This window comes from Penicillium diatomitis, assembly GCF_028827545.1.
Source record: "Penicillium diatomitis strain IBT 30728 chromosome Unknown utg000002l_segment0_segment0, whole genome shotgun sequence".
NCBI classification, from domain to species: domain Eukaryota; kingdom Fungi; phylum Ascomycota; class Eurotiomycetes; order Eurotiales; family Aspergillaceae; genus Penicillium; species Penicillium diatomitis.
In genome coordinates, this window is record NW_026623174.1 from 872,918 (window position 1) to 886,121 (window position 13,204).

The 13,204-nt window shown below is 37.7% G+C and overlaps 1 protein-coding gene across 1 annotated transcript; it reads left to right on the forward strand.

The window, feature by feature from the left end:
* Positions 1-9,949: 9,949 nt before the first annotated feature.
* Positions 9,950-12,353, forward strand: N7539_001450 (uncharacterized protein; the record flags this gene model as incomplete). Its single annotated transcript, XM_056931053.1, has 2 exons — positions 9,950-10,490; positions 10,561-12,353. The coding sequence occupies 2 exons, from the start codon at positions 9,950-9,952 to the stop codon at positions 12,351-12,353; spliced, it is 2,334 nt and encodes a 777-aa protein (XP_056793084.1).
* Positions 12,354-13,204: the final 851 nt, after the last annotated feature.

Consider the following 13,204-nt stretch of genomic DNA (forward strand, 5'->3'; position numbering starts at 1 on the left):
TATCTACCCTCTAGATCTTATCTAGTAGTAAATCCTTATATTAGCTAAGCCTCTATACTTAACTACTTAAGAGTAAGAGCTTACTTAGAACTATACTTACTAAGCTCTCGAGACTAAATAATCCCTAAAGATCTAGCTTAAATTACTAATTACTTATAGTATTAAGTAATTCTCTTCTTACTATACTAAAAATCTCGAAAATTATATAATAGTATAAGAGAGGACTTAAATCCTAAAAAACTCTACTCTACTATAATTAGTATATAGGATATTCTTCTAGAAAAGACCTAATCTACTAGTAGTTAAGTAACTAGAAGTAAAACTAGAAGAGAGATATCTAATTAGAAATAAAAGCTTCCTTATTTAAATAAACTATAATCCTTATTAACTTATAGAATACTAAAGTATATAATCCTTTCCCGATAGAATTTAATATATAGGAAAACCTATATAGGGCTTATATCCTATATTCTAAATCTTTTATATTACTCCCGGAACCCCCTCGCTAGCTAATACCTAGTATACTATAACTAGTATTACTATTAACTAGTAATACTCTAATAATCTTACTAGCTAATATAGCTAAATCCCTTTAAGGCTCTTACTAAAGTATTCTTAATTCTATTTCTTAGAAGAAGATTATCTATTAAGCTACCTTCGACTAAATCGCGACTACTTAATATCTTCTAGGATAGATACTATAGATATATCTATCTCTAGCCGATCGAGATAGTACTAGTATATCCCGAGAATCTAGTATAGATACTACTATCCGAAAATAACTAGTTAAAATAGTCCCGAAAATTAAGGATTATACTAATATAATTAGGAATAATAGAGCTAGAGAGTATCTATATAACTACGAATACTTCTTTATAGAAATAAGCTAACTCTCTAACTTAATCCTTTAGGACTTAACTAAGATTATATATATATCTAGAGCTCTAGTAGATAATATATAGAAAGCCTACTATATCTAGTCTAAATATATTAATCTAATATATAATATATAATATACTACTATAACGTATAGGTAATAAGTTAATAGTTAACTAGCTAGTCGGTTAACTAGTTCGTGAATAGACTTAGAGTATAGAGTTAGTTAGATAAGTTAACTAGTTAGTTACCGTGAACTAGTGAGTTCACTAACTAGTTAGTTAGCCGACTAGCGAGTTAGTGTTAACTAGTAGATTAGTTAGCTAGTTAATAGATATAGACTTAGGGAGTTAAGAAGGAGATTATATAATTAATATTTATGTTTATAAGATTAGATATTTACCTACGCGTTATTAATAGAAGCCTTACGTATATATATACGCTAGAGCCTAAGGATTATTTATCTTTCGGTTTACTTCTATAGAGGAACCTTCTATCTAGGACTTTCTATAAGGATTCTGCCGTCTTACTATAGTCCTACCTACGATAGGTATTTAAGATAGTACTTTATCTTCCTTATTTCTTCCTTTCCTTTTTCTCCTTTATCTTAGTTTTCTTCGTTATATAGGATATAGTTACTTTACCTTCCTTCTTCTATATATAGGTTATTATAGTTATACTACCTAGGAGTTATATAAAAACTAAGACCTTTAATATTCTTTTTACCTTTATATAATAGACTAGCGCTTACTATAAGTTATTAAGTCTTTATATATTACCTTCTCTTATTTTTCTCTTTTCCCTTTAAATAATTAATATAGTAGTATCTATTAATATAGTATATCTAGGTATTAATAAAAAATCCGGTTAGGGAGAGTCGTATAGTATATATCGATAGAGCTCCTTAGCTAGATCTAATAATCTTCCTTATAAAGACTACGATATATATTTTATTTAGGTTACGCCTTAGCTAGATAATCTACTCGAGTATTTACGCGATAGAAAACTTAGCCGTAAGAATTTTATCGACTTAATACACGACGAACCTAGATTTATATTTAACTTAATACGGGATATATAGCGAGCGACGGTCGACTACTTATATTATCTCGATAATAAAGTAGAGAAATAACGCGGATAGCTCGCTATAGCTACTACTAAGATAGTTAAACTAATAAACTAGAAGATAACGAATAACGAGCTCCTCCGTAAGTCCGAGAAACGTACCGATCTTAACGCTACTACTATTAAGCTTTTATAGATAACCCTCTAGTAGATCTATATCTCCGTCGATTAAATCGAAATAAGCTATCCTATATCTTCTACTAACTAATATAAGTAGCGTAAAGCTACTATAGATACTACTATAATAAGCTATTCCGATTCTATATATACTATATATAAATTTAAGATCCCCGATCTATCCCTATTTACTAATAGAAAGGAAATAACTTAGGAAAACTAGAAGATCGCGATAGAGTATAAGCTATATAGTATAGGACTAGACCTTACTAATCTCTTAGCTTTAGACTATACTTACTCTTAATATAGAGATATAGCTAAATAGAATATTAATTAATATATAATAGATATAGCCTCCGAGCGATACTAGAACTATAATAACCTCTTTAAATATCTTAGATCTATCTTTAGCGACTATAATAAAGCTATATACTCTAAATAGGATTTCTAGAACTTAGAGATATAGGATAGCTAGTTATTTAGCGACTTCCTATCTTAGTTCTCTTATCTCTTCGACGCTAGCGAACTTATTATAGACGAGCGCTAGAAGAAATATATCCTCTAGAACTACTTAACTCCCCGACTTCGGGAGATTATCGATATTAACTTAATTAATAAGCCCCTTATATCCTTTACCGAGTTTAGCTATAAGATTAGAAAGAAGTATAACGCTCTTTATCTAAGTAGCTAGATCTCTACTTAGCGACGTAGCTAGACTACTAATAATAAAAGTACCGACCTATTTAGAGCGTCAAAGGCGCGTTTCTCTAAGAAATCTAATAATAAAACTATTACTATAACTTTAGTATTATCTAGTACTATATCTTATAAGATAAAGGTAATCCTAGTACCTAATACTAAGAGTCTAGATAGGAAGACCTATATCTACTATATAAAGAAAGAACGATACTTTAGATATAGATAGACTAGATATATATCTTCTAAGTATCCTAGTAAGAAACGCGCTACTTTAGTAGCTAAGATATTAGTATCTAACCCTAGTTATATAGAAGAGATCTCTAAACCCTCTAAGGTAGGAAAAGCCTAAGCCTAGAATAAGTCTTCCTTCTAGATATAAGTATTATAAAAGTAGTTATATCTTTAGATTTATATATAGTATTAGGAAATAACGAATAATTTACTTTTCTAATTATACTTATATCTAATAGTTAGTTAATCTATATAACTACTTTACTCGATACTAGAGTAATACCCTATATAGCTATTAATAAAAGATTAGTCTATACTATCCGAGATATTTAGAATATTCTATAGATACCTTTACCCTAGTTAGTAAAGGTAGAGGGATATAATAGGAAAGGTAGAAACGCTATTATCTATATAATTATTCTAACTCTCTAGATCGATAGATAATAGTTTTATTAGATACTATTCCTTATTACTAGTTTAGGTTATTACTACGTAATTATCGGATAAGCCTAGTTTATATATTATTAAGTATTATTAGATTATATAAATTACTAAATCTAGTAGCCTACTAAAGTTATCCTAGTAGATAAGATAGCCGGGAAACTAACTCTAGAGATCCTCCTATCGGTATTAACACGTCCGCGGATTATAAATTAGAAATATTAGATATATACCGAAGCCTATAACTAGGAAATAGAGTAACTAATCGAGTAAGAACGGATCGATAGATCTCGGGTTACTTTAACTATATATAATACTAAATATCGACTTCCTAAAGAGTTCTTAAGTAATTATATATAAGCCTATAAGGTATTTAGCTATATAATAGCTAGGGATAGAGAACCGGTAGTCCTAGCTCCTTAACCGTCTCGCGTAGAATTAAATACCGTATTTCTAAGTCCTACTCGAGCTTTTATTAGTCGAGTAGGGTTTAAATACTATACATAGACTAAGGATACTAAAATATTTATTACTACTCTTAATAAGATTAATATAGTAATTACGGAACTAGCTTCTAGGAATAAAGTAGTTATAGAGAAGAAGTCTATTTAATAGTAAATTCCTAAGATATACTATAATCTATAGGAGTTCTTCTTATAATATAAGTCCGACGTTCTACTACTATATCGGGATCTATTTAACTATAAGATCCTTCTTAATAGAGAGTAGAGACTAGGCTATTATCCCCTCTATAAGATAAACTAGGAGAAGCTTAAAGTAGTTCGAAAGTATCTTTTTAAGAACTTATAAAAGAGCTTTATTATTCCGTCGAGGTACCCCTTTACTTCTCTAATCCTAATAGCGAAGAAGGTAGATAGTAGACTATACTTCTATATAGACTACTAATAACTAAATATAGTTATAGAAAAAGATATCTACCTATTACTACTTATTAATAAGATAATAGACTAGTTAGCCTATATAAGACGCTTTACTAAACTTAATATATAGTAAGGATTCTATTAACTTAGAATAGCGGCGGACTTAGAGAATCTAACGATATTTATAACTCGATATAGGATCTTTAAGTATAAGATTATACTATTTAGATTATTTAGTAGATCTATCTCCTTCTAATAGTATATTAACTAGATACTTAGGGATCTCTTAGATATAGTTACTATCGTATTCGTAGATAATATCCTAATCTTTAGCGAGGACCCCGAGAAGTATATTAAATATATTCGGGCTATAATCTAATAATTATAAGCTATAGGACTTTAGGTAGTAATCTATAAGTATAAGTTCGACTAAACTAAGACTAAGTTCTTAGGTTTTATTATAGGAGTAGATAGAGTAAGGATTAACCCTAAGAAGATTAAGGCTATTTATAAGTAGTAAACTCCTATAATAGTTAAAGGAGTTTAGTCCTTTCTTAGGTTCTATAACTTCTATTATCGTTTTATTACCGCCTATAGTTATATTATAAAGCTACTCTACTAACTTATAAAAAAGAACTATATATTTATATAGAGTAAGGACTATATAAATATCTTCTAGTAACTAAAAACTACTCTTTCTTCGGCGCCTATCTTAGTATACTACTATCCGGAGAGAGAGACAAGACTAGAAATAGATACCTCGAAGGATATTATCGTAGGAGTATTATCCTAGAAGCTAGATAGATTATAGTATCCTATTAGGTTCTTCTCTAAGACTATATTATCTAGAAAGCGGAAATAGGATATCTATAACCGGGAGATACTAGCGATTATAGAGAGTATAGATAATTAGCGGACTAAGCTATTAGGACTATAACGTAAAGAAAGATTCGAGGTCCTAATAGATTACCGGGCGTTAGAGTACTTTATATTATTAAAACTTCTAAATGCTCGTTAAGCTTACTAGGGTTTAAAACTTTCCTAGTACTATTTCGTTATCCGCTACCGACTAGGATAATAAAATACTCTTACGGATATATTATCCTACTTCTAGGTTAAATAATAAGGGAAACCGGAGAGCTAGATATTACTACCGGAATCCTACTTAGACCCCTAGATCGTAAATAAGTATAAGACTATTTAAATTAACCGACTCTATATTAGTAGTAACTTAATTAAATAGTTACTCTTAGTAAACCGGGATAACCTAGAGCTAGAAGTATAGCGTTAGGAAGCCGAATAGGAGAATTCCTTAAGTAGATTCGACTTACGAGAAGAGGTACTAATCCGTAATAAGAAGCTCGTAGTCCTAGTATATAGGTAGCTATAAATCTAGTTAATCTCCGAAGCCTATAATTAACTATCTTTAGTCTACCTAAGCGCTAAGAAGCTTTAGAAGTTCCTAGTAAGCTATTTTTAGTAAGAGACTCTCTACTAGGATATTATTCGGTTTTCGGATAACTATATAATATATAAATATACTAAAACCTAGCGAATAAAGACTCTAGGACTCCTAAACCTATTACTAGTACCGGATAAACCCTAGTAATATATCTCTATAGACTTTATATATCTACTAAAAGACCGATATAGATATAATAATACCTTAATAATAGTCTATAGATTAATAAAGCGGATAGTTTACGTATCCTTATTTAAGGATACTATAGCTAGGGATCTAGTAAAGTTATAGTTAATATACTATTATAGATAGATAGGACTTCCGGACTTAATTATATCGGATAGAGGACTATAGTTTATTATATTATTCTAGAAGACCCTATATAAGTTAATAGGGATTAAGTAGAAGTTATCTACTCCGTATTATCCTTAAATAGATAGATAGTCGGAAAATATAATCTAGTTATTATCTTAATAACTACGCGCCTTCGTAGATAAGTTCGCCGATAACTAGTCTAGCCTACTACTAATAATAGACTTTACTTAGGCGATTTTACCTTATAAGTCGACTAGGATCTTACTATATTATACCGAATACGGATATAAGCTAAGAATAATAGTTAATTAGTAACTTAGTAGTAGCGGATAGGATCTCTATAGGCTAGACTAGGAGATAGCTCGAGACTAGATAGATAAAATTCGCTAAGTTTATAAGTTCGTACGGGATAATATAGCTAAAGTATAGGAATATTAGTATACCTAGACGAATCGATATTATAGGGAGCTAAACTTCGATATTAGGGATCTTATTATAATTATAATAAAGAATAATTAGTAGATCGTAGAAGGGCTATTAGGTAAACTCTATCCGAAAATAGAGGGGCCTTTCCGGATTATCGAGAAGGTAGGATACGCTTTTCGACTATAACTACTAGAAGGATTATTACGATATAATATCTTTAACCCGGAGAAGTTACGCCGTACAATAAGTATAGATCTACTTCTAGGATAGCCTATCCCTAAACCGGCGATATAGGTTATACTAGAGCCGGAGTATAATATAGAGATAATCCTTACTTTGTAAATTAACCGGTCGAAGCTTTAGTATCGAGTAAAGTAGATAGAATTCGAGAATAATATAATATAGTATAATACTAGTAATTTCCGGACTATAGCTTCGAAACTCCGGGAATATTATAAAACCTATCTATCCCGCCCTAGATCTCCGGTAAATCTTAACTATTAGTTAAAGTACGAGGCTCTTAATAAGAAGCTACTAGTATACCTAGATAATAATATACTATAATATTACTACGCCTAAGGATAGTCGCGAGTCTAAATAGGGGATAATATAACGTATAGGTAATAAGTTACTAGTTAACTAGCTAGTCGGTTAACTAGTTCGTAAATAGACTTAGAGTATAGAGTTAGTTAGATAAGTTAACTAGTTAGTTACCGTAAACTAGTAAGTTTACTAACTAGTTAGTTAGCCGACTAGCGAGTTAGTATTAACTAGTAGATTAGTTAGCTAGTTAATAGATATAGACTTAGGGAGTTAAGGAGGAGATTATATAATCGATATTTATATTTATAAGATTAGATATTTATCTACGCGTTATTAATAGAAGCCTTACGCGTATATATACGCTAGAGCCTAAGGATTATTTACCTTTCGGTTTACTTCTATAGAGGAATCTTCTATCTAGGACTTTCTATAAGGATTCTACCGTCTTACTATAGCCCCGTCTACGATAGGTATTTAAGGTAGTACTTTATCTTCCTTATTTCTTCCTTTCCTTTTTCCCCTTCGTCTTAGTTTTCTTCGTTATATAGGATATAGTTACTTCACCTTCCTTCTTCTATACGTAGGTTATCGTAGCTATACTACCTAGGAGTTATAGGCCTATAGCTACCTTAGGTATCCTAACCCTTCCTTTTCGCGATAACTAGAACTAGATAAGCTATAACCTTACCGTACGGCTCTGTTCGGTTATATAAGGACCCTTAGTCCTCTATATATATATAGTCACGTCTGTAGCCATACTTAGAAGAACTATATCCTATCTACCCTCTGGATCTTAATAGATAATCCTTCGGAATATCTTAAGATTACCGATAAGGAATTTTATAATAATAACTAAAATAATACTCTTTAATAATTTAAGATATTTTTATAAGTTTATTATTTTTAAATATTTTTAGTAATTTTAGTAGATATTTTAAAGATATAGTTAAAATATGTAGTAAGTTATAGGGAAATTTCGGTATTTTAACTCTAGAAATATCGCTAATTATACTTCCTAATATCCTAAAAAATTTATCTCTATATCTATAGAATCTATAAAATCTTTAGGCTATAGCTAATACTCCTAGACTAAGGTCTTCTTACTTAGAGAGCAGGCCTTAAATATTAGTTTTTATATTTAATCTTCTAAAAAGATAGCTATCTTAATAGATCTATTAGCTTTCTCTATAATAGAGACTATTATATCGCGTAGCTAGATTTATCTAAGGAGAAGTTTAGCTATATAGTCTTTTATAATTATATAGTAAGAATATATAGTAATATTACCGATCGAGATAGATAGATCCTCTGTTACTCTATAAAATAGATGTATTCGGCTATTAATAGGTACTATATAAAGCTTTAGATCTTTTTAAATACTAAGGTCTAGTATTCGAGTAGTTTCTAAGGAAATAAGATTAACTAATAATCCCTAATTAATTATAGCTTCTAATTTATAGCCTTATATATATACCTTCGTACGCAGAAGTCCTCTAGTATACTCCTTAGCTATATCTAAATTCCGCGGCGCTATAACTCGTACCGATTTCCTAAGGTCTAGTACTCACGCGTTTACTTTATCTATCTTCGTAACCTTGGCAAGGTCTAAGTAGCGGTAGTACGTAGAAACCAGAGAGGCTTCAAACCGACGCACGAATAATAGGGGTCCAAGAGTCTATTCATAGAGTTAAGGAGGTCTAAGAGTCTGTATACAGAGGTAGGGAGGTCTAAGAGTCTGTATATAGAGGTAGGGAGGTCGGTTCCGAACCGTCTGGCAGACGGTCACCTAACGAGAGCGTAGGGGATTCATCTGACGGGCGGTCACCTGACGAAGACCTAGAGGGTGATCACCTGACCCCAGAACTTCAACAAAGGCGATCCCCTTACAGTAGCTGGCAGCCTTGTGGCACAACATTCACACTTGCTCGGAGATTAGCAATACCGGGCTGTACAAGGCTATGGCAGATCAGGTGTACAAATACCGAAGCTCATGACGACTTGAATTTGAGCATCAAGTAGTTACTGTAGTCGCGGAACAACACGCTGATGTAGTAGTGTGCCAGTCTATAGAGGACCGGGTTCCTGTCTCCGCAATACATCACCAAGAGCCTCACGACTCATGCAACCCGAGTAACTCAAGCCAGCATCTACCATACTTGGGTCAAAGAGCTTGAATGGGCCAGAGAGTAGGAAGCCAAGCAACGAAGAACGAGAAGAAAAAAGTAAAACAGTCATATGCGAGACGGGGCACGTGTCCAATGAACGGTGGGGGGCCCTGCCATGGGCTCGTGAGCGGCGCCCCACGCAAGGCTGAGCCGGGCACGTCCTTTTTGCCGTTTCCTCCATTCCACCTTTCAAACTCCACACTCCACTTTTGCCCCGGACAGGAAGTAATGATGTGGGAACCAGTCTGTCCATCAGGTGCGGTTGCCGGGTCTGGCAAATGCACGCAGGGCTACAGTGCCGGCACTGCCCCTACCCACGGACTAGTGAAAGATACGAATCCATATACGATTGGAGGGAGATCACGTCGTGCTCCCATCGATGGCTCGGGGGTGCTTCCTCGAGGAACAATGACCCTGTGGGGGCCGGTTGAGCCAGCTCAGTCAAGTCGCGGTAGGACCCTCGGCTGAGTTGACTATAAAGATTGACTCTCTCCACATTCAGGTCGACAATGTGGTTGCGATTACACATCACCTAGCAACAAAACGACGTCTGCTCAAAGATCCCATCATAGTTCTAGTGACACAAGCTCATTGTTGCTCCACTTCATTTTGTATCTTTCTACTTCTCACCGATTCACACTACTTTCTCCTCCCGTGGGCTGTGAACCATGGGGTCGCTCATGGACGGAAGGTCCAAGCATGACCTCTGTCAGGAAGAAGGTCATGACCAAAAACACTCTTCGGGCGCATCGGAGAACAAGGAGTTTGACCGTCCTCCATCTTATCGTGAGAGTGATGAGAGTGATGAGACCTATCCGTTACCTGGATTGCCCGAACTTCGTCTCACGGGCATCGTTCTTAGTGACACTATGAAGACTGTGACTCCTGATCAGGTCGTTGCACACCTCAAGTTCCTAGCTGCTCTAGCGGACCTCCGAGACTACATATCGGGATTGGACGGTCTGTTCGGTATCCATGATTCTGAGGCCGATGAAGATCCTCAGAAGGAGGAGGCGCACGCTCGTCTGCGTGAGAAGCGTTGGGCCGTGTACACGGCGCGCGCAGTTCGTCGGTACGAAACGTACTGGGACCTCATGCCATCATCACAACCCCCGGTGACTATGGACGATCTAGAGGATGTCAACTACAATAAAATCGTGGACTGTAAAAGCATGGTGGGATGGTCGGAGTATAATCTACCGCCCCTTGGTCAGTGGTTGACGATCACTTTCCCCGAATTTACCGTTTGTTGACTCACTTGCTAATCAGCCCGATATAGACATCCTGATGGTGATGCACTCCCACATGCTCAATCCCAGAGACTTTTTGGAAGACTGCATCCGTTCGGGCAAAATGAGCTTTTGGAAGACTGGATTTCCCATCGCCTCAGTATACGAGTGTATCGATGAGAGGACGCTAACATATCGCGCATCCGAGTCGAGAAAAGCGGATTTTGTGTGTCGAACCGGCATGCAATGGGACAATTTGGAGGAGTCACCCTACACAACAGTGCGATGTCCCTCCTGCGAGCAAACCATGGAAGTGCCCTGGACCAAACGAGGAGCGGGCTCTGATGCGAAGGAAGCCCTCAGAAACTCGACAGGCTTCGCGGACCGATGTTTTCAGGCTACGTGCAAACAGTGCGCCTTCCTCATTACTCATGATCGGCTCCGTGTTGCCAAATTCCGCCATGATCTGATGGAGCTTTTCGAGAGAAACCGGCCAATGCCGGGCACTGTTTACAACGTTAACGGCATCCCGGAGAGCAAGGATTCCCAACGGGGGAAAAGGAGCCGACTTGCCGCTCAAATGCTGTTTCCAAACCATCTGATGCGGATATTGAAGAACCAATTGCTGGGTTGTACTGACGCCCGACTTGGTCGATGTCTCGACATCGCGGACCTGCGTCGGGAGATCGAGGGGCAGATCAAACAACGCATACATGTGGCTGCAGCCCACACCTTCGGCAAGAGCGGGTCGAGCTCTACCCTCCAGCCTGCTGAAAGGATTCATTTCCGTCGTATGATGTCGCACTACTGGGAAAATTTCAGTCCCTTTGCACTCGATCTCGTCGGTGCGGTAATCCGTCAAGGAACTTTCGTGCAGAAGATGGACAAGATCGATTGGCTACACTCTCCAACTGTCATGAAGACCGCCGACCGCCTGATTGATAAGTACCGAATTTTTGTCAAGATTATGATGGAGAACCCATCCAAGATGGCTGTTCCGACCTTGGACGTGGATCTCGCCTGGCATACCCACCAACTTCAGCCCCAGCGATATTTTAGATACACCACAGAGCCCAAAGATGCGACTACGCGCTTCCAGCCGATCTTTATTGACCACGACGACAAAGTCGCCGAGGACAAACTATCCGATGCTTTTGAATGGACTACTAAGATGTACCGCCGTATAACTGGGGGTGATGTCTACAGCGAGTGCACCTGCTGGTATTGCGAGGCCACACGCGCACCAGATCTGTACCAACGCTTTTTCCGCTTGGGCTCCACTTCGCGCGCTCTCAACAATGCGCAGACGCTCCATGATAGGAGAGACATCTCATCAGACCCTGAAAGGAATCCGCACATTTCTGCACACAACGCTGTGAGACCAAGTGAAGGGCCCGCCAGCGATGTCCAAGCTCGAGCACGAAACCTTCAGGCTTTGCGGCTCCGTCGCAATTATCAGACAGCTGCACGAAGAGCTGAGAAACGCGGGCAGGCTCGTTCAGACGCGAAGAAGACTCTCGAAGGAGGATATGAGCCCTACTACTATTATCCATATGCATGGGGTTACCCCGTCGTGATACCCTACTACGGTCCCTACATGTGTGATCCGGGTATCAGCTCGGACAACTACGCATGTAACCCCAGCTGTATGAACGTCGGGATAGGAATGACCGGCAATTGCTGTGCCGGAACATGTGGTGGAGGAGTTGCCGCTGGTGCATGTGGGGGTGCTGGATCCGCTGCTGGCTGTGCCACTGGCGCATCGTGCGGAGGAGGTTGCGGCAGTGGTGGCGGTGGATGCGGTGGAGGAGGTGGTGGTTGTGGAGGAGGCGGCGGAGGCTGAATAATCGAAGACTGAAATTATGGCGCATTTTCTTGGGATGTCATCCTCGAGGAAATTGACTCTTTGTTGTCATATTTTTCGTGACGGCTCTTATGTCCTTGCTGATGACTTGGCAATGTTGTGTCTCCTATGCCCCTTCATTATCTCTATGTTTTTTATGTCCGGCCATCTACGCTCACTGTGACCGTCGAGACGCCTTCGCTGATTGAGCTGGTTGGTTTCCATTACGCTTGTAATTCACGTTTCTTTTCCCTGAGCGACTCGCAATGAACAGAATATAAATACCTCCGCTGGCACTACTGCGGGATTTCAAGAGACCCAAGCCCTCCAGCGCATCTACATCTGCCGTACAAGTAGTTCATGAAATGTTCAAGTTTGATTCAGTAGGGTGACAGAAATCGCGTCCCTCTAGGATAGATCTATGCTGATGCCCAGCGGCTACGAAGTCGACTTTTCAATGAACCTCAAGCTGGCCACATTGAGGTCGTCGTGTATGATATGTATGATATCAAACTATGCAGCTCGCAGTTGGCTCTCAAAGTCGCACGAAGTACTCTGCTTACGGAACGACGTGGCAGGAAGGACCTTAATCGGGCATAGCCACCATCATTCCATTGTATAGTACAGTGCGAGCAGCCACTTCCCCCGGTGATTGACTGAGGTGTGGCGTTGGCAGTCGACCCCCGGCGGACTGGCATTCAAAAATCACCTCCAAATCATGGAAACCTGCATCTCACTCATCTGGGGAAATCTAGTTTGTACATCTTGCCTCGACCGATGAGAACTATCCAGCGCGTGTTCCCACAGACAGACGCTCTGTAATTGCCCGGCTGCACTATATACATAGTAGT